Raw genomic sequence first — 27,294 nt, forward strand, 5'->3', positions numbered from 1 at the left:
AAAAATTTTTGTAGGTCAACTTAGTATCAAAATGTGTTTTAATACAAAGAAATTGATAATTAATAGAACTAAATGAAATAATGAATAATTCGAGAATAACTTAAATGTACTTTTGAATATTAACTTAAAATAAAAATAAACTTGTGTTCCCTCTCAATAAATTATATTTTTGCTTTTCAATACTCCAATAAACAATTAGACCAAAACGTATGTTTATTGGGAGATTTAATCCTCACCAAAACTAGTTTTTTAATATAAAATAAAAACACCGAATAGGCTACATGTCAAGTTGTTGAGGACTCAAAAGTCAAAGTCTTCGGTCACAAAATTCCGATCCATTAGACAAAAGAGTTGCCAACTTGCCATAGTTTGGTCTCACTCTTCTCATAGCAAACTCAGTAAACACAAACACACACACTAGGTAGTTCAAACAATTACGAGGTTTCCTTGCTGTTTTGTGGTGTTTTTTCAGACAGTGTTCATCTCAGAGCAATGCTCTACGCCTTCGAACTCCTCCCCATTTTCATTATCTGTTCTGTTTTCTTAGTATGGCCAACTCTTGCAAAGGTACAATCTTGAAGCTTTATAAGTAGATAGCTTTTCAAATTTAATGGATTTTCCTTTCTGGGTTCGCTTCTTAATACAAAATTCATTGACTATTTGAATGACACGGGTCTAAACGGAGCATAATGAATAGATTCATGTAGTCAACTCTTAACTTGTGTGTGATTGAGGTCTTTTTTTGGTGTTCGGCTATTATACCATAACACCAAAGAAGAGTTAGGCTTAATTGCTGTCCTAGTTGATCTTGATTCAACATTGAAAGATATTGATTTCCCCCCAATAATGGTATATTTTGGACCACATTCATCTGTCCTACCTAAATATAGTAGTAACAACTTTTCTTGTTCATTCTTCAAATTATGCTAGTGGAGGACTAATTTCTTCCGGCTAATAAAGATACTACTCAAGCTGTACTTTGTGGATCTTCAACTTGCTTTGGCTTATGCATTATAGAGCTATTGGTTCCTGCATAGTGCATGAGTGCAATTGTCCTTCTGGCCTTGAAAATTTCAAATCCAACTTGAAGTTGTATTTCAAATTTGGAAAACAACTTATTACTTGTTTTCCAACTCACTTTTCACTTTTGAAATTAGTAATACATTCAAGCATAAATATTATTCCAAATATTCTTTATGAAAAGTATAACCAAACACAACTTCATTTTCATCTTCAACTCCAACTCCATAAATTCCGGATAAAAGTGAAAAATATTTGGAATCTATGGCGAAACGTCTATTTAACTCTCGTCTTCCTACCCATATACCTTGTTTTACCACTTCCTACACTCACCGTGATGAATCTTGGTGTGATTTCTAGAACATAATGAGTCATTATTAAGTTTGTCTAAACACCAAGATTAATTGTGCATCTAAAAACTTGCAAGAAGCTTGTTTATGAATTATCTAATTGATGCATGACTTTCTGCTGTTTGCTGCAGTATCAAGAAAATGATTCTGTCACTCTATGGGTAAACAAAGCTGGACCATATGTTAATCCACAAGAGACCTACAGTTATTATAGCCTTCCATATTGTCGTCCTGCTGATGGTGATCATAAGCGGGGTGGCCTTGGCGAGGTTCTTGGAGGAAATGATCTTATTGATAGCCGAATTGACATAAAGTTTAAGAGTCTGTTCTTTAACTTTTCACAATGTAGTTTTTATGCTTTGAAACGCTTCTTTTTACTATTATCTATTTTCTTTCAACAGGTGATGTGGAGAAAAGATCAATTTGTAAACTTAAATTGGATGCATCAAAAATAGAACAGTTTAAGTATGCAATTGACAACTCATATTGGTTTGAATTTTTTATGGGTACAGTGTTTCATGACATCTCTATGATACTGTCAATTCTTTTCAATAGTTACACATATATATGCTATTTAAAGTGTACTAATTTCTACACTTTTCTCCCTTTTGTAACCTCCTTTTTTGGGTCATGACTTGTGATTCCTTCCTTCCTGGCTTCAGATGATTTGCCACTATGGGGTATGTTCTTAACTAGTTTGTCTCTAAATGTTTCTAATTACCATTTACAGTTATAACATAAGTGAAAATTGACTTGGTATAAGGGAAATTCAGGTTTCGTAGGCGAAGTGTATCCTGACAGAGTTGGAGATAACAAGCATGTAGTGTACACGCACAAGATGATTCAAATTCAGTACAATAGGGACCAGGTAGCCATTTTGTTTTTACTTTTTTGTTCTATGCCTTGTGGCATATCAATGATATGCAATTTACTGTTGATAATCTGAGTATATTCTCACTCCATTAGATCATTTCTATCAACCTTACTCAAGAGATCACAAAGCCATTGGAGGAAGGAAGGGTCTTGGACATGACATATTCTGTTAGATGGTTCCCGACAAACATTAGTTATGACCAACGTTTCAATATTTACCTGAACTTCTACTTTTTTGAGAACGAGGTATATACCAATATACTATCCTACTATATTAAATACTTAAGTGGAAGCTTTTAATGGGAGTATAGTTATGCTTTATCAACATTTAGAATTCATTGACACTGTTTATTGATGATATGCTAGCATGTCGTACCATTGATAATCCGTACCATGCACTTGCTTACTTGCATAATGACTTTTTCATGGAAGAAAAAATAAAGTTACTGAAGTTTTATGCTCTGTCAACCTGTGGATCTAATGGGGTCTAGTCTAGACCACAAGAAGTAGCTACTTTCTGAACTGAAATTGTGTCTAGTGGAGAAATCTTTGTTTCCTTATATTCTAAACTTTTAAGGACTTAAGCGAGATTGAGGAGTAGAAGTAGTTGTTGTTATAGGAGATACTTTGGGCCCTAAAAAGTGTTTCTGCAAATAACTGCCATTCACCAACTTCCTTTTGGCTTTCTACAGGGCAAAATGTGTTATCTAAAACAGTAAAACTCAGTTATCTTTCTGGTTCTCGTTGGAAAATTATATTGCATATATAAGGTCAATTTGTTTATTTATGTATAAATATGAAGTTTTGAGTACCCTTAACACAATATGAACTGCAGCTCAGTGGCCAAAGAGCTTAATGTGTATCCTATTGTTGCGGGTTTGACTCTCACTAGAGACATTCTTTTTACCTTTTTAAATCCCCTTGTAAAAGGTTCTCCTGTGACCCAACTCCTAAAATGCCTTACTCCTTTTGCAGATTCATTGGTTCTCTATTTTGAATTCTATCATGATGGTAATTTTCCTCACTGGGTTAGTGTCTATGATTTTGATGCGCACTCTTCGCAATGATTACGCAAAATATGCTCGTGAAAATGACGATATGGAGACTCTGGTAAAGCTTTTTCTTCCAATTTATCAAGTATTTGCATGAACCTATGTCCAACGGCATATCCTTATCGGAAAATTACTAATTTTTGTTGTTTGGTTGATTGAATTCTTGTGTAGAAAAGGGATGTAATTGAAGAGTCTGGTTGGAAACTTGTCCATGGTGATGTCTTCCGACCTCCACAAAATCTGGCTCTGCTTTCAGCAGTTGTTGGAACTGGTGCTCAGCTTGCAACTCTTGTTCTCCTTGTCATTATATCTGCCTACTTTGGAAAGATGTACATGAGGTATGTTTGCAACCTATGCAACTCATTATACATACCAAATGTGAAATTCTGTTCATTGACCCATCAGGTTTCTGCACCCAACAACCAACTGATCTGCATCATTCCCACTATGTGTTCTTTGTAATTAATTATTTGAATACTAACTACTACATGGATTCCCAATTGTGTCAAACTGGCCAGGTGTGTCCTATATTCTGATTATATGATCAGCACTGCAGCATTTGTAATGCTTTTCATTCTTTTTAAATGCTTCAGTAATTATATATCTGTTGTAAATTATGTGGCTTAGGAGAGGAGCAGTTATTACAACCTTTATTGTATGTTATGCTCTTACATCATTCATCTCGGGATATGTGAGTGGTGGACTGTACTCTCGTAACGCTGGTATGTGCTCCTCTCCTTGATGTCTCATTAGTTGTTTCCTTGTGTAGAAGTAGGTTATCATAATCAAATTTGCCTGTGTAGCAGATGGATCATTTATCAATTGAAGATTATTTTTTTTTGTGAATCTTTTCAGGTGAAAATTGGATAAAGTCGATGGTCCTTACAGCATCACTTTTCCCCTTTTCGTGCTTTGGGATAGGGCTCATTCTAAACACCATTGCTACATATTATGGATCCATAGCTGCTATTCCCCTTGGCACAATTGTAGTTGTTTTTGTTATCTGGGCTTTTATCTCGTTGCCCCTGTCCCTTCTTGGTACTGTTGTCGGAAGAAACTGGAGTGGTACGCCAAACAATCCGTGCCGTGTTAAGAATATCCCTCGTCCTATCCCTGAGAAGAAATGGTACCTTAGACCATCTGTAATTTCTCTGGTGGGGGGTCTTCTGCCCTTTGCAAGCATTTTTATTGAGATGTATTTTGTCTTCTCCTCCTTATGGACCTACATGGTAATTACTCTTTTTGGTTTCTATAAAAACATTTATTGAGATACTTATTACGCTGTTTGTTCCTGGCATCTTCGTAGCAATATTTTAGACTCATTTTACCAAGCATGAACAAGTGTCCATAGATGCATTATGAGTAAGCATTTAGTTTATTCTTTAGAAATAGATGCTTTATCCTCACCTTCTTCTAATTTCTCCTTCTTTAGTAATTTGGGGTCCATACGTGAAAAGTTTCTTGTTTCTAACTTGGCTCTTTTCCAGAGGAAAAACTGAAAAGGCAATGATATTGGCTTGAAAATGTCAGTTTTAGTGAGAGCAAAGACATATTTAAGGCATCTAGGGTGTTTAATGTCCTAGAATCCTAATAAAGTCCAAGCGTCACATGATGGACATTTTGGAATCACCCCTGCTTATAGGTTGGTAACCTGGCATTCTCATGAAATAAATTTGACCATTTAATTTTTTGTCAATTGAGTCAGCTTTGTATAACATCTGCCAGTTGCACAATCTTGTTGGTAGTCTAAGATGCTGATTGACTTTCTGTCAAGTACATTTTTTCTCAAAAAAGAATAAATCAACATGTATGGATAAGTTATCTCAACTCTTTCAGTTGTTTGTTCTATGAGGTTGGAAGCCAGATATTGTCTTCCAATTAACTCAAAACATTATATGTAGTCCAATTCAGATGAGGACTGTTTTACATGTCACTGTCAATTACTACTTTCTTGTCAGTTGTGCATAGATGTGGGTAATATTTGCTGGAGATTCAGCAGAGTTCATCTACTTATATTTATGCAGTGTAGCTATTATTTGGCTGAAAATCTTTTCAATTTGTAATTCCACTAACCACCTTGACAATATTCTTGACAGGTGCATTACTATGTGTATGGATTCATGCTCCTTGTGTTCATTGTTCTGATCATTGTCACTGTTTGTGTGACAATCGTGGGAACATACTATTTGCTGAATGCGGAGAACTATCATTGGCAATGGACTTCATTCTTCTCGGCTGCCTCCACTTCTCTATATGTCTACCTATATGCTATATATTACTATCATGCAAAGACTAGAATGTCTGGTCTCTTCCAGACCAGCTTTTACTTTGGCTACACTCTTATGTTCTGCCTTGGTGTCGGTATACTATGTGGTAAGCGCTCTTAGTTTCATTTGCATTATGCTAGATCCGTATATTCAGATCATGATACATCCATCTGTAAATACTCTTTCCTTTAACTCTTTAACTCGTTCACTGTTTCTTGGTTGATGTTCTTGGAAACTCCAGGTGCTGTAGGGTATCTTGGCTCTAATTTGTTCGTCAGGAGGATTTTCAGAAATATCAAATGTGATTAAGTGCATGACAATGCACAAGAGAGGTTACACTTTATAGAGTTCATGACAATATTGATCGCATACTGTGAATGATTATTAGATGGAGCTATAAATTTACATGGACCAGATCTAGCATTGTATCTTTGGATACATTTGACAATCAGATTTCATGAAGCTAGATGTTACATGGATAACTTTAAAGACCCTTTGTAGATTCTTTTAACCTTTGTGTATTCTATATTATATACACACACAATGCCATTTTGAAAGTCTGGAAAAGATTCTCTGAACTTTTGATTTTGCTATTTATTTTTAGGGTCTTTTTCCTCTTGGTAACAAACTCTGCTTATATAAGTTTTTCAAAGCATAGTTTGTCCCAATCCCACTTAGATGGCCACAACTTTGCAACCATAGGTTAGAATGTTAAATAATTATTAAAAATATAAAAATATTTTATTATTTCTCAAAACTAATTAAAAAAAGTGTCATCGAAATTGAGTTAGAGAAAGTATATATAATATAGAAAATTATCAATAAAATAATATAGAAAATTTGTCATTAGACGTATGTGGTTTTTGTAGAACTATTTTCTTATTTAAATTGTTACTGATCAATAAAATCATGTAAAGTATTTGTTATAACAAAAAAAAATTTAGAAAAAATAATTGTTAAAAATAAAACATTTATAATGTTTGTTATCCTAAAATATTTGCTTCCAAATGTAAAATATTGTTATGAAATAAATACTATAAAGTAAATAAATTAGATTAAAAGTGTGTATATATATAGTGATTGATATTTTATTCAATTTTAAATTAATGTAGAAATAAATTGAATTGACATTTTATTTATAGAAAAAAGAAGTTGTTGCAAGTCTTTTAGAAAACAACTACAAAACTTTTCAAAAACTGCTTGTTTGAGCTACTTACAGCTTGATTGTAAATCTAAGAAAGTTGCTTACAAGCTGATTACTTAACCTATTTGCAAGTGATGTGGTTGATGGTAATCTGAAGAAATTACTGTAAGAGTTTTTTGAAAGATGCTTATTATTTTTATCGACTCGCTCTTGTATTTATTAATCTTATTTTTTTTTATCATTAATAAATATTTTTTTCACCCTCCAACTATAACGCCATAAAATGGAACGCAAGTAATCTGCTAAAAACTAAAAATATTACTGTACTGACAAGCTAAACGATAACAGTTTATATTGAACGCCAAATCATATTTCTGATGGAATCACCCAACTTCAACTCAATCTGTGGTGTCGAATCTTGGTCATCACCATGGCCAACGGAGTCAACATCTCCGACGCTGAGACCCCACTTCTGGGCGACGTCGTTGAAGGCTCCGTTGACTATAAGGGTCGTCCGGTGACCCGATCCAAATCCGGTGGGTGGAGATCCGCATCTTTCATCATAGGTAATACTTGTATATGATTTTGGAATATTACTACAATTTTGGCATATGTGTCGTCTTCAAAATTGGATCTTTTTTCCGCTATGTCAATTATATTCAAATCTTTCTGCAATTTTAGCTGCTGGGATGTCTTAAAAAACAGTTTTTTTTTTCCAGTATTGTCATTGATATTAGATCTTTCTGGAAGCTGGGTTGTCTTTTTAGAAAAGTGATTTTTTTTCCAACTATTCTAATGATATTCAAAATTTTCTGCAATTTTAGCCACTGGGTTATCTCAGAATTTGATTTTTTTAACCTCTACTGTTGTTGATTTTTCAAATCTTTCGGCATTTTTAGCTGCTTGTTGTTTTAACAACTGATTTTTGCCCGCTACTTTATGTATTTTTAATTTCTTTCTGCAATTTTAGCAGCTGGGTTGTCTTAAAAATTACCCTCAGCTAATTGGGGATTGAGACGTTATTTTTGTTGTGATAATAGTTGTCGCTGATTTGCAAATCTATCTCCAATTTTAGCAGCTGGGTTGTCTTAAAAAATGTTCTTATCACAAATTCGCTGATTTTGAAACTTGATTATTTTCTTTCGTCTTATAGGCGTGGAGATTGCAGAGAGATTTGCATATTATGGGATAGGTTCGAACCTAATAAGCTACCTAACGGGGCCACTAGGCCAGTCAGTTGCAACGGCAGCTGAGAATGTAAATGTTTGGAGTGGAACAGCATCGCTTCTTCCACTTTTGGGTGCATTTATCGCTGACTCATATCTGGGTCGGTATCGGACCATTATCATCTCCTCTGTGCTCTACATCCTGGTTAGTAACCAGTTCAGGTTTTTGTTTTGACATGCTTGTACTTTGTTTTCCTCACTTAGAGTACAATAGGTTGTGGAAGTGCTTTGCTGATAAGCTTTGATCCTCTTTGCTGAGGCGGATCATAATTTTAAGTCGGTGGTTGTAGAGTACTGAACCCATTCCTCTCTTTTGAGTTGTGACAATGAGTGTACACAAAGCTTACACACACACATACATTCATAGGTGAGGTGAAAGTAGTGGGTTTGCCAACACGGGCTGTGTATGTGATTAATACGCCTATGCAGGGGTGGAGCCACATGGGTGCAAGGGGTACAAAAAATTGCACTATATATCTTAGGTTTATACTATTTTTGTATATATAATAGATGTTGAATCCAATTGACTTCTTCATATGTTTACTTTATATTTTGAGTCCCCTTAATGAAAATTCTGGCTCTGCCGCTACGCCTATGCCTCTTTGAACTTGGTTTGACATAAAAAAATGTTCTTAGTATATCAGGATAAAAAAGGACTAGTTGAAAGATTGAGCTTTTAAGGCCTAAGTCCTGATTGCATATGGTAGTTGATTATTGTTGACATTTAACTTAATAGTCACGTATGAATTTGTACTAGGTAGCAAGTTCAGTGCTATTAGGTTGTTTTGATTCATGGGTTAATGATGACCCGGCTTTAGTAAATTGTCCTGCTTTCTTTTGAGACATTAATAACAAGTTGTGTAATGTGCCAAATATCATTTATTGATGTTGATTATTGAGGAGTATATGAATGAATGCAAGAATTATTTGTGCTAGGTGTTGCAAGCTTGTATGTGGAGTGGTTCCCGTGCATCTTCGTTTATACTGTATTATTAGGAAGGCAACCTTATACTATCCTGCAGGTTACTTGAAAGAGTAAAGTCCTCAGTTAGGGTCTTCTACCGCTGCAAGTGTAAGCCTTGAAAGAGTAAAGTCCTCAGTTAAGGTCTTCTACTGCTGCAGCCCGTAGCTTAGTCTTATCTCCCATTGTTGGATAGCTAGAAATTCCATGAAAGCAAGTAATAGCTACTGTGAAGATGAATAAATTGGGGAAGTACATAGCATATAGCACAAGTAGCATAAAAGTGTGGACTTCATCATCCAAGGTAGTGGCCTGATGGTCAATGAGGTGGATGCAAACCTTGAAGACCAGTGTACAAATCGCAGCTTTGACAAAAAATACTTGGCTATTTTATCCATCTTCTTAAGCTTTGGTGGACAAAGTGCCCGATACCTGTGATGGTGGGAGGTTGCAGTACCGTGTAGAATAGTTGAGGTGTGCACAAGCTAGCCCAGACACTACAACTATCAAATTAAAAACAGTGCAGACTTCATACTATTATGGGGCACTATTATACCTGTTTTTTGATAAGGTATTACTGTATTACCTTATCAAAAGTTTGACCTACAAATGTGAAACAGACCTACAAAAGTTTGATTGTGACTATTAAAAGCTTTCAGATGGCAGCATTTCTGAGTAGAAGAAGCTCTGAAATCTGAATTTGATATTCTAAAGTTGCTCTTTAGAACCAGCATATCTGTTAGAGTGAATAGACACAGGTTGTTGCTTCCACTTGAGCCACAATGTTCTTGTCGAAGGGGTCGTTTGGTTTAGAGGGATTAGTAATGCAAGGATTGTAATGTGAGGATTAGTAATGCAAGGATCAATAATGTAGATTGTAAAACGTGAGTTATTTTGGTCATTTTAGTTTCTTTATTTCATGCATTACTAATCCCTGTATTCTTGTTCCACTTCTATCCTGCATAAAATAATACATAATATAATACATGGATTCTTGCATAACTTATGCATGTATTATTTATGTTAGCAACAAAAATGACGACCAAACAGAGTGTGTAGTTATCCTGAATTTCATCCAAGTATAAAAAAATATAACCAAATATTTTATTGATTATGCTGAATTTTATGCTGGTATTTTCACCCCTAATACTTGAAACCAAATGAGCACTTAAAGTATGTCTCCTTCTGTACTTTCCCAGCCTCTCTTCACCATAGCGAGAATGATAAAAAACCAAAGTCTCTATTGTAATGCTTGATTTGCTTAGGAATAAGAAAATTGTCTAGGTGAAATTTTCTAAGGAGAAAGCCATGATGATGGCATGATTTATGAACAAGTATGCCTTTCATTATTGACTGAAAGTACTGTCTTCTCTCTGCTTTAGCAAAAAAAGAATTAGAAGTAAAACATTTTTCATTTGTTGAACTTGCAGGGACTTGGCTTTTTGACGCTTTCAACTGCCCTCCCTTCGAGTCATTCTGACTGCCAAGATACTGCAACATGTTCTCCTCCCAAGTTCCAAATTATTTTCTTCTTCTTTTCTTTGTATTTAGTAGCTATTGGACAGGGAGGGCACAAGCCTTGTGTACAAGCTTTTGGAGCGGACCAATTTGATGCTCAAGACCCAGAGGAAAGTAAAGCTAAAAGCTCTTTCTTCAATTGGTGGTATTTTGGAATGTGTGGTGGGATGTTAATGACCCTCTGGATATTGAACTACATTCAAGATAACCTTAGCTGGGGTCTGGGATTTGGAATTCCCTGCATTATCATGGGTCTCGCACTTATTATTTTCTTGCTTGGAAGCTTCACTTATCGGTTTCGCCAAAGCTGTGATGAAAAGAACCCACTTCTTAGAATTGGTAATGTGTTCATTAATGCAGCTAGGAATTGGAAAACAACCACTTCAGCTATATCAGTGGAACAAGAAGTTCAGGGTATTCTGCTTCATGAAGGTTCTGAACAATTCAAGTGAGTGTATTTTACTTGATTTTTATAATTGGATGAATTAGAATTGTTGATTTTTCTGCTGCTTCTGATAATTTAAAGGAAAAATACAACAGTTCTGCAATAGGTTAGTACACCAGAAGTGTTTCTGGAATGGACTCTTCTGGGGTTTGATTCGTTAAGAGTTAAAAGGATATAGGAATTGGCTTTAAAGAGTTAACAACTGCATAATAATCAGCTTGCTATTGAATGTAAAAGCCCAATGCATGTAAGGACACTCCGATTTATTATTCATGGGATAGTGTTAGCCATTTAAATAAAATATTTCTGTATAAGCCATTCTCCTCTCTACCTTCACGTAAGGTTAAGGTTGAGTACACACCACCCTTCCATATCCCACTTGTGGGATTTCACTGGGTATGATGCTGTTGTTGCATAAAAAAGTTTGTTTTTTAATCAAGTGTATTAAAAGACATCTCATTTTATTGATATATATCATTATTAAACACAGGTTCCTCAACAAAGCGTTGCTTGCACCCAATGGTTCCAAGGAAAATGGTAAAATTTGTAGCATCAGTGAGGTTGAGGAGACTAAGGCTATTCTTAGGTTGATTCCAATATGGACAACATGTTTGGTATATGCTATTGTGTTTTCACAGTCATTCACTTTATTCACCAAGCAAGGTGCAACTTTGGACAGATCTCTTGGTTCAAATTTTGAAGTACCAGCTGCATCATTACAATCTTTCATTAGCCTCTCTGTTGTTGTTTTTATTCCTATATATGACCGTATTTTGGTTCCTGTTACAAGAGCCATAACTGGGAAACCAACAGGCATAACAATGCTCCAAAGAATTGGAACTGGCATTTTCTTGTCTATACTTTCAATGGTGATTGCTGCCATAATTGAGAAGAAACGTCTCCAAACTGCTTTAGAATATGGGCTGGTCGACATGCCAAAGGAAACAGTTCCCATGAGCATTTGTTGGTTAATACCACAGTATATACTCTTTGGTATTTCCGATGTATTCACCATGGTTGGTCTGCAGGAGTTCTTCTACGATCAGGTGCCAGTCGACTTGAAAAGTATAGGTCTTTCTCTCTACCTCAGCATTTTTGGCATAGGGAGCTTCTTGAGCAGTTTCCTTATCTCTGTTACTGAGAACATCACTGGGAAAGATGGTCAGACCAGTTGGTTTTCGGACAACTTGAATCGGGCACATCTGGATTACTTCTATTGGGTTCTTGCTATTCTAAGTACCATCGCATTCACAGCGTACTTGTATTTTTCAAGATATTATATATACAATAAGTCAAGTTCTCTCTAAGATGTATGATGTACTTGTGTAGGATACCTTTAGCATGGAGAAGTCAATGGTGCAACAGTGTAAAACAAAGGTGTTGTACTTGTCTGTGCTGTAGTGTAGTGATATTCTTGTCGAAGAACACCTTGTGCTGGTAGAAGCAATAGATATACATGCACTGCAGGCTGAGGTGTTTGTGTCACTATTGTGAGATAGAGTTATCAGTTATGCAGTTGTTTGTTGATCATATAATTGTTCGAAAACTAAGTGTATGCGGATGTTTCCGAGTGTTGTGATTGTAATTTCAGAATTCTATCATCTTGAAATAATTTGGTGCTTGCAACACCATTTGAACAAGAGCAATGTTGTTACAACTTGTCACATGGAATATCTTTGGTGATTGAATTAATTGAACACCCAAGTGCACCATAAACTCAACTTTGAAAACTACTTATTCTAGTAAAATACACCAATGTGGAACTCCAATTTAAATTTCAGTATAATACTTGATTCATTAGAATAAAAACATCTGTTACCAGAGTTAGATCAAATATTACACTAGAAAACATGTCAAATTAATTGCAACGCCAAAAAAATAACAGAGAAACCCTTCGCCAAGAAGATGATATTTGTTTGTCCACTGAACAGGAGAAAAGGTTCTTGCATCAAAGCTTAAGTGCCATCATGCTATGCTTAAGTGGTACCTTAGCTTTTCCTGACCAGAATTCCTCCTACACCTGTAGGCTGTAGCATACGTGATCGACTTCCTCAACTGTGTTCGATTGAAAGGCAGTCACACAACCTCAACCAAGAGATCAGTGGTTGGTCCACATAAGCGCTCTTGGGTGAACAAAAATCTTTGACATAAGCGCTCTTGGGTGGGTTAAGCTATTCCATCAAATCTTTGAGAAGGGCCAAATCTCGTATTTGATGGTTGGCATGGCGATAGGCTTTGTTTCTGCGAGGCAAAAATAGTAACAGAAACATCATTCAATTCGTTGATCCTCTAAAAAGAAATAAGCAAGGTTCCTTCGTTGAGTGACAAATGGGAAACTTATGGGAAGTTACAATTCCTACCACGGAATAGTGCACCTACACATCTTCATCGACATTTTTTTGACCGGAAGGCCGAGAGCAAAACGGACTGATTATGATTACCATCTCTAGTCACATTCCTCATTTCAAAGTCCAATCATGCAGGTGCAAAGGCTGACTGCAGAGAAACAAAGATGACTAGAAGAACAAAGAGAGAGATACAGACAAAGAGGGGAAGTTTTATTAATCTCAATATGACTTCCTTAATCAAAAGGACATTCTTTTACCAATCCATCTCAATGACATATATATAATTGAAATATACATTGCATGATTCTAACTAATTTTTCAACTTTATTCAATCATAAGGTCTTGTATATGAAGTCATATCATCAAATCTGAAGATAATACTCTTCAGAATTCGAACACAAAAGAGGAGAAAAAGAAGTAGAGATCTTGATATTTTAGCATCAAGTTTCACATTCTTTTCTTCTTATTTCCTTTAATATGAAATAATAAGACAGTTTCAGCAATGCCACCATCAGGTTATGTTGAAAGTTCAAAGAAGGATTTAAGGTTGTACGGTGCAACGACGTTTGGAGTTCCATTCCACAGTACTTCAGCATATTGTTTGTAGGCCAGCTCAGAGGGATGAAAAGAGTCGAAAAACAAGTTATCTTTCACATTTTTACATAACTCGTACTCTTTTACCTGCCTCTTCCCTCCACAACTATAAATCCCTCGAAATGGACCAGCCCCACAACAAGCCTTCATTGATGTCTTAAAGCCTATACAAAGCAAAAGTGTAAGTAAATTAAGACTATGGAAACATTCTTTACATGATAATTAAACATTTTACTTCATATTTTCTTTACATTGTCAATATATTTGCATTATGATACGAGCATTGCACCAACATGTGATTAATCTTATTACTCTTTAACTCTTAAGATTTAACCCCTACGTTCTATTCCGTGAACAGGAACATACATTTTTAGACACAGTTCATGCACAGGATGGAAAAGATAGATAAAAAAACCACCTATAGTACTTATTGCCATATTAGCTATGTTAACATAAATCAACAGTGCTCGAACATAATGAGACTAGACGTTGAGTTTGATGAGATAAAACATTACCATATTTTGTTGGATTATCAAGGCTTTCTGAAAATACTTTGAACAAGTTGAATAATGTATACTTAAATCCAGGCAATTGCTTCTCCAACCGTTTGAGTATTTCTGGAAGAACTGAATTATGCATTTTCACCAAGTTTGTGATCTTCTCTACGGAATTGCCATTAAGAGCTATAATATTAGGGAGACGACCTATTGGAACCATATTAAGCATCGCAAATTTTTTCCCTCCTTCCTTGTAAATTCCCTGTTGCATTAGTTTAAGAAAGTACAAAGAATTAGTCTAGCTACTCTCTAGCCAAAACTCAACGTAGAACATGAATTAAAAACATACTCAAATTCGACAAACAGAAGAATTTATACACTGAAGTTTTAATTTGTCATTATTTAACAGAAAAAGAGTACCAATATATGATTTGCATTAATATATACTCTTTTCAAAATGGGCGAGAAAATGAAAACGCTCATAACTCGTCAGATATTATTACAAGTCTAAGATACATACTCCTCAATGTATTAAACACAAAATGCATGAAACTCCAAACATCATTTAGTGAAGCAAATACTACAAGTCTTAAATAGATAAAAATGGTTAAACTAACTCCAAAGAAATACAAGAAAATTAGTTTGAATCAATAAGTTCATTACCTTCAGAACAGATGTCAAATTGCCCATAATCATCTGTAGATATTCTCTCTTAGGATACGAAGAATTTGTTGACAAAGGAGCCAAGTAATCATTACCACCAGTGCTAAAAATATATACAGCATTGGAGAGGATCTGTTTGGACTCTGTTGCCCCCACCTTCTTCTTCAACATTTTTACGACTTTTTTGAAATATTTCAACTGTGTTTTAAGATCTATAACCTGTCAAATGGAATCAATACTTCAGATATACATAAACAAGTCTTGGTAATACAATCTTCCCATCAAACTAGTTAATCCCCGTTTCAATTTGTTTGTCATGCTTTTCTTTTTGGTCTGTTTGAAAAAGAATGTCTCATTCCATTTTTTTTTTTGGGGGGGGGGGGGGGGGGGAATTATGTGGTATGACAAACCTTACTACTATATTACGCGGTATGAGTATAGTTTAAAATAATTACGACTTGCAGCAAACATATTTACTTGGTATGGCAAATCTCGCTGCCAGATATACAATATATATATATATATTAGTTACCATTATACAATTTTTCTAACAAATATATATATATACAATTCGATAGATATACATATACAATCTCCCTATCTCGATCTCGCTCGCCTCTCTCCTCCCTCTCTCGATCTCGCTCACCTCTCTTCTCCTTTTTCTCAATCTCGCTTACCAGATATACAAATAAATATGTATACCGGTTATATATATACAATTTTTTTAACAAATATACATATACAATTCGACAGATATACATATACAATTTGCCTCTCGCTCGCCTCTTGCCTCCATCTCTCGATCTCGCTTGCCTCTCTCCTCCTCTCTCTCAATCTTGCTTATCAGATATACAAATACATATGTATACCAGTGTTTTATATTTCGGTATACAAATAATTTGTGGATATAGCGATTGTATAATTCGCTACAACATTTGTATAATGGAAAAATTTATATTTGTCATTATAGGTAATTAGGAAAACTATACCCATATAGAGTAATTATGCTTAAAAAGTTTGTCATATCTAAAAAAATTTCTCTTTTTTTGTCAATTCTTTAATTTTAACTTTCTACCTAACATGTTTAAAACTACAAAAGTAAAGGACATTTTAATATATTCTACGTATCTTTAGTTTAAGACATAAGATTCAAAAGTATTTTAACTTTCTCAAATTTTGTGTCAAATCAAAACCAAACAAACAAATTAAAACATAGGGAGTATCTATTATCAGTTATATCAAAAACTTCCACTCTATATAGATTTAACAATCGAATTCAAACATGTATTACATTAAACTAATTCAAAGGAAACGTCACTTACAAAACCACGATGAGTTTCGACCAAACAACCAGCACCGCCTGATGCAAAGTTTACACCATGAACAAAATGTTGCTTGCCAATTTCAAAATACGAAGGAATCAACGGCAAATTAGCATATTCAGCTGCAAATACAACAAAAGAATCAAATTCGCATGCCTCTATAGCAAAATAATTCTTGAAGGCCCATTGCAATCGAAGTTTTTAAGATTACTATAGAATCTATCTGAAGAGGGGATCTCCCTTTTCCATTTATGGAAAGTCACTTAATTTCTTTTTTTGCATAACATAGTTGATCAAATACTCCTAAGTTATTTTCGATTAAAACACTCGGAGAATCTTCAAAAATCTTCCTCAAAACTATAGGCAGATCAAAAATTTCGAGTTTATGGGTTCTGGATACTATAAAAGGCAGTTTACTGAGAACCTTTGGATAAGTTACTTATGAGCTATTTTTAATTTTTTTTTTTTTTTTTAGTGTTTAGCCGATCAATTTAAAGTATTTAGTGCTTAAAATAAATATCAATAAATAATTGAATTTATTTGAATAAATTTACTGCTTACAAGTTAAAAATAGTTTATAAGTAATAAAAATATAAGTTGGATGCACCTATTTTTATAAAAATTTATAAATAATTTTCAACTTATAAATTATTTAAAATAGGTTCATGCAAACAAGCAAGTTAGTGGATTCTTTCAATAGAAATACTAAATAAATATTGTCCTGAGACTAAAACTCTAGCTCTGCCCCTATTCCGAACACTTCTCAAATAATTGTCCAAAGGCCGTAAAATTTACCTATAAAATCAGGGATGAGACGTCCATCAGAGAATCTGCCAGTAGGGTAGTTGAAGAATGATTCTCCATATGGACACCAATTTGCTTGGTACTCAGTAGTAGTGTTGATGTAATTATTATTTCCAGGATCGAACAGTGAATCACCGAACACGAAGAGGGCAGCTTGAGTTCTTCCATGGCTGCTAATACACAAAATTGGGTGAGTAAAACAAGCTACCAAAATGAATATGAAGAATCTAAACAAGCTTGAGTTCAAAACCATTGGAGTAGTTGAACAAACTTGAAGAAAAACTAATTATATCTTGTACTCCCTTTGTACCACACTTTTTCTTTTAGTCCTCAAACAAAATGTCTAACTTTTTATAATGAGGTAAGTGTAAAAAATATTTTTTATTTTTTTTTGAGTTTCAAATTTAAATTATTGAGAGCGTAAATTTCATGTCTAAATTATTACTTTTGAGTTTGAAAAATATATCTCAGTGGTGTATAATACACACTCTCTACTCTCTCTATTTTTTGAATTTTTTTTGCCTGATGGTTAAAATATTTTATATTGATAAAAATTAAATAAACTATTAATATTAGTTAAAAAATAAAATTAAATTATTTCTATCCTAAAAAAAGAAATTATTTTTAAAAAAACAAAATTATTTTTTAAAAATAAACGAAATTAGTTTTTTAAAAAGTTATTTTTTAAAAAAATTAAAATATTTTTCTCACTCATGTATATGTATCTAATACAAAATGAGAAAAAAAAATAGAAACGGAGGGTTAGATGTGGCGTGATAGAATTTTTTTTTTAAAAAAAATATATAAAAATAATATCTAAATTATTATTTGAAGAGGATGGGGAAGATGAAGTAAGAATTTTTTTAAAATTTTTTTATAAAAGAAATATAGAAAATAAAAATTAAAAAAAAAATTGAAGGGGGAAGGAGGAGTATGGTGAGAAAAAATAGTGGAGTGGGTAATAAAAATATTTTATATTTTTTTTAATATGTTTTTAATGATTTGATAATAATACTTTAATATTTCATTTCAAACTATAATTGAGTCGGGGACTGTCCCATTCATAGTTTAAAAAAAAGTTTGGGGAATATGTCATTTTTATAGTATATCTTTCTAGATTTTTCAAAGGAATTGCCTGGCGTTTTGTCAGCAGCTAGAATAAGAAAGAGAGAAGATAGAGACAAATCCATTCACATGGAGACAAAATGAATAAAAAGTAAATAAGGAAAAAGGGCATATATGCTCTGAAATTTTGCAAAAACGTCTAAATATATCCTTATTTGAAATTTAGCTTAATCATATTCTCGTCGTCTAATTTTTATATATATTCCTGTAAACATTAGTTACTTTACTAGAAATAACCAGTTTTTTTCCTTTTTTTTAAATAGCAATTGAAATTGCCACACCCCTTTTAATTGTCACATAATATTTATATTAAATATTAAATTCATCCTGTTTAATATTCGACCCGTAAATTATATTCGACCCAAAATATTGAGACATAGTTGATAATGGTCGTAGCACAGTCGATGACCCGATTAGGGCTTTGATAATGGGTTGAAAGGAATGATTTTTGGGTTGGATATAATTTGTGGATCGGATATTTTTGAATATTAAAAAAGGTGAATTCAATATTTAATATAAATGTCATGTCACAATTTTAATTATTATTTTTTTTAAAATGGAAAAGGGGCTGGTTATTTCCAACAAAGCAACTAACGTTTACAAGAGTATATATATATGCCAAAAGTAAGACGACGAGGGCATGGATGATCCAAACTTCAAAGTTCAAACGAAGGGTATATTTAGACATTTTCACAAATTTGAGGGACATATATGACCATTTTTCCTAATAAATACTCCCTCCGTCTCATATTAGATGTGCACTTTCTATTTTACACGGTGATTAAGAAATTATTAATATATTGATCAACTTTATTATTTTCCTCTTTGCTCATATTAATTAGCCTCTTGAAAAAGAAAATCTTTGGATCTTCAAAATTTATTTAAACTTTCAAAGCATGTTAATTGTAGGGGTAAAATACGAAAAATTTAATTAATTCTATCCTGATTTAGTTAGTGATCAAGTAATATGAGACAAATATTTTTAAGGGCAAAGGGTCTGATTTACCCCTGAATTTTATGATATGGAGTTGATATACCCTCCGTTTAAAAACTAACTCATATATACCCCTGCCGTTATTGAAATGATACATATATACCCCACCGTTACAAATTATTTTTTACTAAATTAGAAATATATTTTTTACTAACCTATATATATAATCTTTTTCACAAATAAATTATTTTTGAAAAAATATATATACCCATACATATATCTTTTTCTTCTAACGGAAGTGAAAAAATTATTTTTTAAAGTTTTTTATTTAAAAAAAAATACATATAGGGGTATATTTGATCTTTCTCACACATAATTTATTTTTTTGATTCAACGACTAATTTGAATTTATTATTTAGATGGTCAAATTTATTTTTCTCACTACTTTTATTGTAAAATTTATTATACATGCCCCAATTTTTTTTTATAGATACAAAAACTAAATTACAATATAGCATCAAAAAAAATAGTTTTAAATTACAATATAGCTGCAAAATAGTTTTAAATTTTTTTCTCTTTTTTCCATTCACACTTTTTTTATTTCTCTTATATTTACACCAAAGAATGACAAAATAAAAATAAAATAAGAATTAGAAACTCAAATAATAATAATTAAAGAAGTCAAAAAAAAATTATGTGTGAAAAAGATTATATATACCCCTAAACTTTGCTAATTTTTTTTTGTTTTACATGTATGGATATATAAATTTTAATTTTTAATTTTTTTACTTTCTCAAAAAAGATATATACCCATACATGAATTTTTTTAAAATTAAAAATCAAAAAAATATTTTTTTCACTTTCTTAAGATGAAAGGGGTATATGTGAGCTATTTTTAATTTGTAACGGTAGGGATATATGTGTGTCATTTTAATAACGGCAGCAGTATATATGGGTTAGTTTTTAAACGAAGGATATATCAGCTCCATATCATAAAGTTCAAGGATAAATTAGGCCTTTTGCCCTATTTTTAATAAGATATTCATATGATATGAAAGAGAGAGTATTGTTTTGATGCTATGACGATGTGCAATAATGTTTCCCCTTCTTTTCTTTTTTTTACCTGGACCATTATTTTTCATGTAGTGTAGTATACAATGTAGCATCCCCTTTTAGGAGAATACCACTTACGAAACAAAAACTAATTATTTCTATTATTTTACCCTAAAAAAAAACTTATTGAAATAAGATATATGAGTTTTATTTAAAAAAAATGATTTTCAATTCAACAATACTGTAGGTCCATAAAATACACAAAACTTCAAATAAGTAATTATCATAAAAATATTATCTTCCTTCGTGCATAATAACAAGTCAAAATATAACCTAGTACATTGCATTACTTGAGTTAAAAACACACTCTAAAATAACAAAATTAGTCACTTGGTTTAAGTTACAAGCCTTCAAATTTTCGTAAATAAGTGCCACACATGTATCATGTACAAGTCCCCAAAATAATATACAAAAACTAGATGTATATGCATATGTGATCTTCAAAAGAGCTCCCAAAAAGTCTACTCCACATGGCCATCTTCATATCCCGCCTCGCATATCACCTACGATAGGAAACAACTATCGCTAAGCATAAAGCTTAGTGGTGTATAACCTTTGGACTTAGAGCCATTAAAAATTCTAAATTTCCCTTTTCATCATAAGCGGTTCAATAAGGTAGCATTAAGTCCAAGTGAACAAGTATATCAAGTATCAAATACAAATCTTAGAGAGTTTCAAAATACCAATACTAATATTCAAAGGCTTAAGTACCAAGAATGCTTATAATTCAATTCAAAAGAGTAGTCAAATAATCAATTTCACCCCATATGTACGTCATGCCTTCACACTAAGCACAATCAATATCAAGATGGACCGAAGCCCCAAAATCAAGAAGTGTCCATATCAAGAAGGGTCGTCACCCAATATCAAGAAGATCAAAGACCATGTTGAAAGTGGCTTTTTACTCGTACTCAAAAATGGACGAAAATCCATCGTCAAGACGAAATGCAAATCCAAAGTCAAGATGGGCAAGATCTGAATCGAGAGGCATGCCAATATCGATGACAAGTCACCGTAACAAGAAGGACAAATTCCCAACAAGAATGCAAAATGATCAAGCAATTCGTACAAGTGGGCGATTCAACGAAAGTTTTGCAATACTTGAGATAATAGTCATACCAAAATACAAAACAAGGAGTAAGGAAACAACCCAATAAAATACTTTAAATTTCTGAAAAATAAAATATTTCAAGTTCAAGTTTATACACGAACCTTGGCGTTTTAGCATACAACAAGTTCTACCACCACTCGCGGAGTTCAATTTCTCTATGTCATAGATCAACCAAAATCCACTTCGTCAAACAATTCCTCTTAGCTTGTATAAGAGAATATACACCTTAAATACACAATCAAACATCTACTTAAGTTTAAAAGTTCCAGCATATCGAAACTAAACATAAAATCACTGAAAATCAACCCAAAGTATCAAAACGGAAATTCTGGGCAGCACTATTGTCTTGTATTGCTGCTCAGTTTCGAAGGGGTAAATGGGATAATTAGGCTTTGTGTCCTCAAAGAAAGTTATAGCTATATGTCTTAGGGTCATATACAACTTTGAATCACCCCTACAGAAATTATGTACAACAAGATATGCTCAAAATACCCACAGCAGTCCATGTAGGATTTTTAGACCAAAATCTGGGCAGCACCTCCCCTGTACTTCATCACCCTTTTTCGAGTCAATAAAAGCAAAACTGGATTTTGGATCCTAAATAAAAGTTATAGCCCTATGAAATATCTTTCCAAAACATCTTGAATCACTCAAAACTAAGTTTTACACAAGGAGTTATACTACAATTACTAACAGCAGTCCCAACCAAAAACGGGTTTGCAACCAAAGTTTATTCCCCCAATTTCGACAACAACAACTTATCAAGAACATCAACAATAATATAAACAATCATTCTACTTCATAACTTAACTAATTCCATCCATTTAATCCAACCAAAACATCTCCTAATCCATAAATTCCAACAAAGCAACAAACAAGTTTATAACACTATTTTCTCCCTTCTAATCCGTTAAATCTCTAAACAAGCTTGATAATAAGGAAAAACAACAACTAAATCTTACCTTGAAGTATAAGTCAACCACCTTAATACACTCCTTCTTCTCTGATTTTTAGCTCAAAATGAAGACAACACAACGTGCAACGTTTTTCTCTTCACGAGCTTCGGAAATCGGGACTCGAATTTGGGTCAAAAATGGCTTTTAATTCTCTCTCTCTCTATCTCTCTATATGTCTATGGTGTTCTGGAAGTATAAAGAATGAAATGAAAGAGATAAGGCTGAACTTATCTCTTACATGGTAAGAAATATGGGCTGACCCGATTTGAAATCGGGTTGGGCCAAATTTTCTATCCATCTTGACCTTTCAGCCTTACAATGACCATAACTTTTTATTCCGATGTCATATATAAGCCCATGACCTATGGTTGGAAAGGTATTTCAATTATCTACAACTTTCATTTTATGAGTTTTCCCAAATTTTCAATTTTGATAGGGTTATGTTCTCCTGAAGTCAGATCATCCAAAAAAAACATAACTTAAAACAAATAAATAAATAAATTCTTAAAAATAAATTGGGGTGTTACATACAACAAGGACAGAAAAATTACTAGAGATCAAGCTCTTTAACATCATGTTTCACAATATTGTTTATTGTTCCAATAGAGGAATTGTGAGGTGCTACGACATCTGGAGTTCCATTCCACATCAATTCGGTGTATATTTGGTAAGCAAGATATAAATACAATATATTAGATGCTAATTTATGAAAGAAAATAAAGAGGAATTTCTATAATTCTATCTGCTAGCTAATTATGTCGACGTATATTACTAAAAATGATGTCTATATATATATATTTTGTAACACTTTTCCTCAAGTTGGAGCATAGATATTAATCATGCTCAACTTATCGCAAAGGTAATCAACTCGAATTTCATTCACCACCTTTGTAAGAAAATTTACTAGTTGTCCTCCTGTCCTCATGTAGCTAGTAGAAATCAAGTTTTCTTGAATCTTCTCACAAATAAAGTGACAGTCAACTTCAATATGTTTAGTTCTTTCATGGTACACTAGGTTTGAGGCAATATGAAGAGTAGCTTGGAGGATGGTCATCCACACGGATAACTGGGGATTGATTTTTCTTTAATGTCTTCTGAATCGAGTGTGTCGCATAGGGTTTACTTAATGCAGTTTACATTTTCTGTGTGGTTTGTAGGCTATCACAAAGTGGGGATTTACCCGATGCGCACAAGTGCTCACTTAAAGGACAAAGATTGTGGCAAAGATTATAACGGCGGCGAATTATGCTGAGGTTTTTTAAAAAAAGATACTTCAATATGCAGCACTTAATATGAGCCAAATTAACAATAAAACAATATTAAAATGCACAAATGTACTAACAAAAGGTCATTTTTTTATTGACAATAATTGCTCAAGCTTCAGAAACTGTCCCATTTTTTATTTAAAACGTTTGTATAAGAGGGAATTCGCAGGTAGGGGTAGGCGTTCAGGCAGTTTGGATTGGATATGAGAACTTCGATTTGAATTTTTTATTTTTGGATTGAAGAAATTAAAATTAAAATTTAATCTTAATAAGTTCAGATTGGGTCGATTTGGTTTCAAATTTTTGGCTTTAAGCATATATATATAAGTTGAGTTACTCCTTACAAAAATGAACATCTTAATAAAACATTCATGTCAAATTACCTTAATAATTTCTCATTCCGGACACTACAACCATCCAAATAAAAGTAACTCAACAGAAAAAGAATGAAAATTTTATTTTATCTCACTGTCAAATCCCTAATCGAACAGACAAATCTTTGTCCAATTGCATATGCAACTGAAAATGTACATTGCATGTTCCAACTAAGGACTGGCTATTTTTAAATAAATCAAACAGGAGATCAGAAAAAACAGTAGATATCAAGCTCCTTAACATCAAGTTTTACATAACAATACAATTCCACCATGAGGTTATGTTGAAAGTTCAAAAAAGGATTTTAGGTTGTAAGGTGCTACAATATCTGGAGTTCCATTCCACAGTAATTTGGTGTATTGTTGGTAGGCCAGCTCAGTGGGATGACTAGAGTCGAAAAACAAGTAATCTTTCACATTTTCACATAACTCGTACTCTTTTACCTGCCTCTTCCCTCCACAACTAAAAATTCCTCGAAATGGACCCGTTCCACAACAAGCAGTCTCTGATATCTTAAAACCTAAACAAAACAAAATCACAAGTAAATTGAAACATTCTTTATATAACAACTAAACATACTACTCTCTGTTTTCTCTACATATGTAGTTTGTGTAATTTCATTTTGTTATGCACATTGCATCAACATTCATATCCAATGCTCGAACCTGATACCTATGGTTAAAGATAAATGAGTAGATAAATGAGTACTTACAGTAGATTACATGAATCAACTGTGCAAAATATCTAATGGAACATAAAAATACTTGATTTTGAATTTGAAGAGATAGAACATACCATATTTTGTTGGATTATCAATGCTATCTGTAAATACTTTGAAGAAGTTGAAGATTGTATACTTAAATCCAGGCAGTTGCTTCTCTAGTTGTTCGAACATTTCTGGGAGAGCTGAATTAAACAATTTTGCTAAGTTTGTGGCCTCCTCCATGCAACTTCCATTTGTAACTCCTATTTGAAGGTTGAAAAACCTCATAGAAGGGATACAACCTAAGGGACCCAAATTAAACATCACAAACTTTCTCCCTCCTTCCTCGTAAATTCTCTGTTGCATTCATTTAAAAAAAGAAATAAGTGTAAAAAACACACCTGAACTATTATCTTTTTTGAATTTCATACCTAAACTATTTAGGTATACAACTTAAAAAAATGTGATAGTTTAGGTGTGTTTTTGACGCTTATCTCTTTAAAAAAAATTAGGAAAAATTAGCCTAACTTGTCCATTTGACACGTCTAGGTCTAACTACTCTCTAGCCAAAACTCAACGTAGAAAATGGAAGTAACAATATCTGATTTATTTCTTCAATAGATAAAAACTACTAGTGATAACTTAATCGAATTAAGTTGATTACCTTTAAAACAGAAGTCAAATTGCCCATAATCATCTGTAGATATTCTGTATCGGAATATGGAAAAGTCGAATTTGCTATTAAAGTGAATAAATCATTACTGCCAGTGCTAAAAATATATACAGCATTGGAGAGGATCTGTTTGGACTCTGTTTCCCCCACTTTCTTCTTCAACAGTTGTGTCACATTTCTGAAATTTTTCATCTGTGTTTTAAGATCTATAATCTGTCAAATGGAAATCAACATTAAAAAAGAAATATTGATCTAACTATAATTAGTCAAGGGAAATATCGTCACTTACAAAGCCACGATTGCTTTCAGCCAAACAACCAGAACCGGCTGAAGCGAAATTCACCCCATGAATGAAATGTTCCATCCCAATTTGAAAATATGGTGGAATTAATGGCAAATTAGCATATTCAGCTGCAAATACAACCAAAAAAAATAATCTAAAAGTCTCATCATCTCATGTTTCTCCATATAGCAAAATAAATTAAATGAGGTGTTCAGGTTAATTTGCGTATATACTGACATTTACTACCTCCCACAATTAAATACTTTTCAAGGAATTGACCAAAACGCGAATAAATTTACCTATAAAATCAGGAATGAGGCGTCCATTGGAGGGCCTTCCAGTAGGGTACTTGAAGAATGATTCTCCATACGGCAAATAATTTGCTTGGAAGCTAGGAATGGTGTTGATGTAATTATTATTTCCAGGATCAAAAACTGAATCGCCGAATACGAAAAGGGCAGCTTGATGAGGTCTTTCATGGCACAAAATTGGGGTGGCAAAATGTGTTACCAAAACAAAGATGCACAAGCTTGAGATCAAAGCCATTAGATTAAGTTAATTGTGAATGAACAATTACTGAATATATTAGGTTGTTTTATATTTGCATGGCATTGGAAATATATTTATAGTACTAGTGATGTGCAGAATGATTAAAAAAAAAAAATACTTGCGTCTGCTTACAATAAGACTTCAAGTTTTTAAATGTATTGAAAGAGTGTTGGCGGGTGGACAATCATTTAGTTAGTAAACAAGTTAACTAGGCCTACAATTAAGAAAATGAGCCACAAAAGAGCCAATTTTTTACTTTTTATCTTGCATATTTCTCTTCATCAGTTATTGCTGCGAACTAAGCTCTTTCTTTAGGTGCCGTTGCCCAAGTTTCCAAATATTTTTGGCAAGTTATTCTTGGAAGAAATTTTGGTGAAGTTTTATCATGCGTTTGACCATAAATTTTTTCAAGTTTTGCTGAAATTTCAAAAAATATTATTTTTGTACCTGTAAGTTCTAAAAATTATTAAAAATACTCATAAGTTTATATTATCATTTTATAATGAACATGTTCCGTTAAAAAAATATCTTATAACACAATTAATAACAATCAACAACAACAAAATAATAATATAGGCAAGAACAATAAATTAATCGAATTAAGAATAAATTATTCTTTTCTCCCAATCTTGTCACTCAAACTATTCTTTTCTGGAAGAGGTAATAGCAAACTATTCTTTTATAAAATCTTCCCACATGTTACGAATAATCTCTTCTCGGCAAGCTTTTATTTCTAGATCAGATGACTGAAAAGACGAAGCAATATTGTTACTCTCAGTCGATTGTTCATCATTTTCATTAACGATCATATCATCACTTTCATATTCAGTGAATATTCCATCACTACTTTGATTTTCATGCAAAAAATTGTGTAATACGGCACAAGCAACTACTATTTTCACATGCATGTCTAAGTCATAGTTATTCATGTCTTGTCGTAGTATTCTAAATCTACTTTTTGACGCACCAAATGTTCTTTCAATTACATTACACAAAGAGGCATGTCTATAGTTAAATAACTCTTTGTCATTCTTAAGCTCTCTTTCACTTCCCCTGTAATCTTGCAAATGATGCACTCCTTAAATAGAAATATGATTGTTAGCTCATTGAGAGAAGTTTCATT

The 27,294-nt window shown here is 33.1% G+C and overlaps 4 protein-coding genes and 1 long non-coding RNA gene across 7 annotated transcripts; 2 read left to right on the forward strand and 3 right to left on the reverse strand.

Moving 5' to 3' along the window:
- Positions 1–365: 365 nt before the first annotated feature.
- Positions 366–6,119, forward strand: LOC129899530 (transmembrane 9 superfamily member 1-like). Of its 2 annotated transcripts, XM_055974531.1 has the most exons (12): positions 366–567; positions 1,502–1,691; positions 1,772–1,876; positions 2,033–2,050; positions 2,144–2,238; positions 2,337–2,489; positions 3,219–3,353; positions 3,467–3,633; positions 3,923–4,017; positions 4,151–4,524; positions 5,392–5,668; positions 5,804–6,119. In XM_055974531.1, exons 1-12 carry the CDS (start codon positions 493–495, stop codon positions 5,869–5,871), a joined length of 1,752 nt encoding a protein of 583 aa, XP_055830506.1. In that variant the 5' UTR covers positions 366–492; the 3' UTR covers positions 5,872–6,119. The 2 variants fall into 2 exon arrangements, with proteins under 2 accessions (XP_055830506.1, XP_055830507.1); XM_055974532.1 differs by lacking the exon at positions 366–567 and having other exon boundaries at positions 1,581–1,691; positions 2,134–2,238.
- A 915-nt stretch (positions 6,120–7,034) lies between these two features.
- LOC129898606 (protein NRT1/ PTR FAMILY 5.10-like) lies at positions 7,035–12,496 on the forward strand. Its single transcript, XM_055973201.1, has 4 exons — positions 7,035–7,272; positions 7,860–8,077; positions 10,324–10,859; positions 11,347–12,496. The coding sequence occupies exons 1-4, from the start codon at positions 7,137–7,139 to the stop codon at positions 12,161–12,163; spliced, it is 1,707 nt and encodes a 568-aa protein (XP_055829176.1). The 5' UTR covers positions 7,035–7,136; the 3' UTR covers positions 12,164–12,496.
- A 124-nt stretch (positions 12,497–12,620) lies between these two features.
- LOC129898607 (GDSL lipase-like) lies at positions 12,621–17,414 on the reverse strand. Of its 2 annotated transcripts, none has more exons than XM_055973203.1 (5): positions 17,076–17,414; positions 16,281–16,402; positions 14,959–15,177; positions 14,314–14,557; positions 12,621–13,097 (listed from the first exon to the last, which is right to left on the reverse strand). In XM_055973203.1, exons 1-5 carry the CDS (start codon positions 17,335–17,337, stop codon positions 13,036–13,038), a joined length of 909 nt encoding a protein of 302 aa, XP_055829178.1. In that variant the 5' UTR covers positions 17,338–17,414; the 3' UTR covers positions 12,621–13,035. The 2 variants fall into 2 exon arrangements, with proteins under 2 accessions (XP_055829178.1, XP_055829177.1); XM_055973202.1 differs by lacking the exon at positions 12,621–13,097 and adding an exon at positions 13,394–13,962 and having other exon boundaries at positions 17,076–17,412.
- A 3,071-nt stretch (positions 17,415–20,485) lies between these two features.
- Positions 20,486–22,505, reverse strand: LOC129899869 (uncharacterized). The gene is made up of 3 exons (XR_008769579.1): positions 22,330–22,505; positions 21,469–21,592; positions 20,486–20,759 (listed from the first exon to the last, which is right to left on the reverse strand). It is a non-coding gene; the product is annotated as an uncharacterized LOC129899869 (long non-coding RNA).
- A 1,553-nt stretch (positions 22,506–24,058) lies between these two features.
- Positions 24,059–26,184, reverse strand: LOC129900587 (GDSL lipase-like). Its single transcript, XM_055975595.1, has 5 exons — positions 25,922–26,184; positions 25,629–25,750; positions 25,331–25,552; positions 24,759–25,023; positions 24,059–24,483 (listed from the first exon to the last, which is right to left on the reverse strand). Exons 1-5 carry the CDS (start codon positions 26,166–26,168, stop codon positions 24,242–24,244), a joined length of 1,098 nt encoding a protein of 365 aa, XP_055831570.1. The 5' UTR covers positions 26,169–26,184; the 3' UTR covers positions 24,059–24,241.
- Between the last annotated feature and the right edge of the window lie 1,110 nt (positions 26,185–27,294).

This window comes from Solanum dulcamara, chromosome 8, assembly GCF_947179165.1.
Source record: "Solanum dulcamara chromosome 8, daSolDulc1.2, whole genome shotgun sequence".
In the NCBI taxonomy this organism is placed as follows: domain Eukaryota; kingdom Viridiplantae; phylum Streptophyta; class Magnoliopsida; order Solanales; family Solanaceae; genus Solanum; species Solanum dulcamara.

Bases quoted from the DNA above. Each gene is read 5' to 3' on its own strand.
- LOC129900587 (XM_055975595.1), bottom strand. From the start codon at position 26,168: ATGGCTTTGATCTCAAGCTTGTGCATCTTTGTTTTGGTAACACATTTT. The intron at 25,553-25,628 runs GTAAGTGACGAT...TCCATTTGACAG, and splicing joins CTGAAAGCAATCGTGGCTTT to ATTATAGATCTTAAAACACA. The intron at 24,484-24,758 runs GTATGTTCTATC...TGTTTTGTTTAG, and splicing joins TGATAATCCAACAAAATATG to GTTTTAAGATATCAGAGACT.
- LOC129898607 (XM_055973202.1), bottom strand. From the start codon at position 17,337: ATGGTTTTGAACTCAAGCTTGTTTAGATTCTTCATATTCATTTTGGTA. The intron at 15,178-16,280 runs GTAAGTGACGTT...TCCATTTGACAG, and splicing joins TCGAAACTCATCGTGGTTTT to GTTATAGATCTTAAAACACA. The intron at 14,558-14,958 runs GTAATGAACTTA...CTAATGCAACAG, and splicing joins ATTTGACATCTGTTCTGAAG to GGAATTTACAAGGAAGGAGG.
- LOC129899530 (XM_055974531.1), top strand. From the start codon at position 493: ATGCTCTACGCCTTCGAACTCCTCCCCATTTTCATTATCTGTTCTGTT. The intron at 2,239-2,336 runs GTAGCCATTTTG...TCACTCCATTAG, and splicing joins TTCAGTACAATAGGGACCAG to ATCATTTCTATCAACCTTAC. The intron at 3,634-3,922 runs GTATGTTTGCAA...TATGTGGCTTAG, and splicing joins TTTGGAAAGATGTACATGAG to GAGAGGAGCAGTTATTACAA.
- LOC129898606 (XM_055973201.1), top strand. From the start codon at position 7,137: ATGGCCAACGGAGTCAACATCTCCGACGCTGAGACCCCACTTCTGGGC. The intron at 7,273-7,859 runs GTAATACTTGTA...TTCGTCTTATAG, and splicing joins ATCCGCATCTTTCATCATAG to GCGTGGAGATTGCAGAGAGA. The intron at 8,078-10,323 runs GTTAGTAACCAG...TTGAACTTGCAG, and splicing joins CCTCTGTGCTCTACATCCTG to GGACTTGGCTTTTTGACGCT.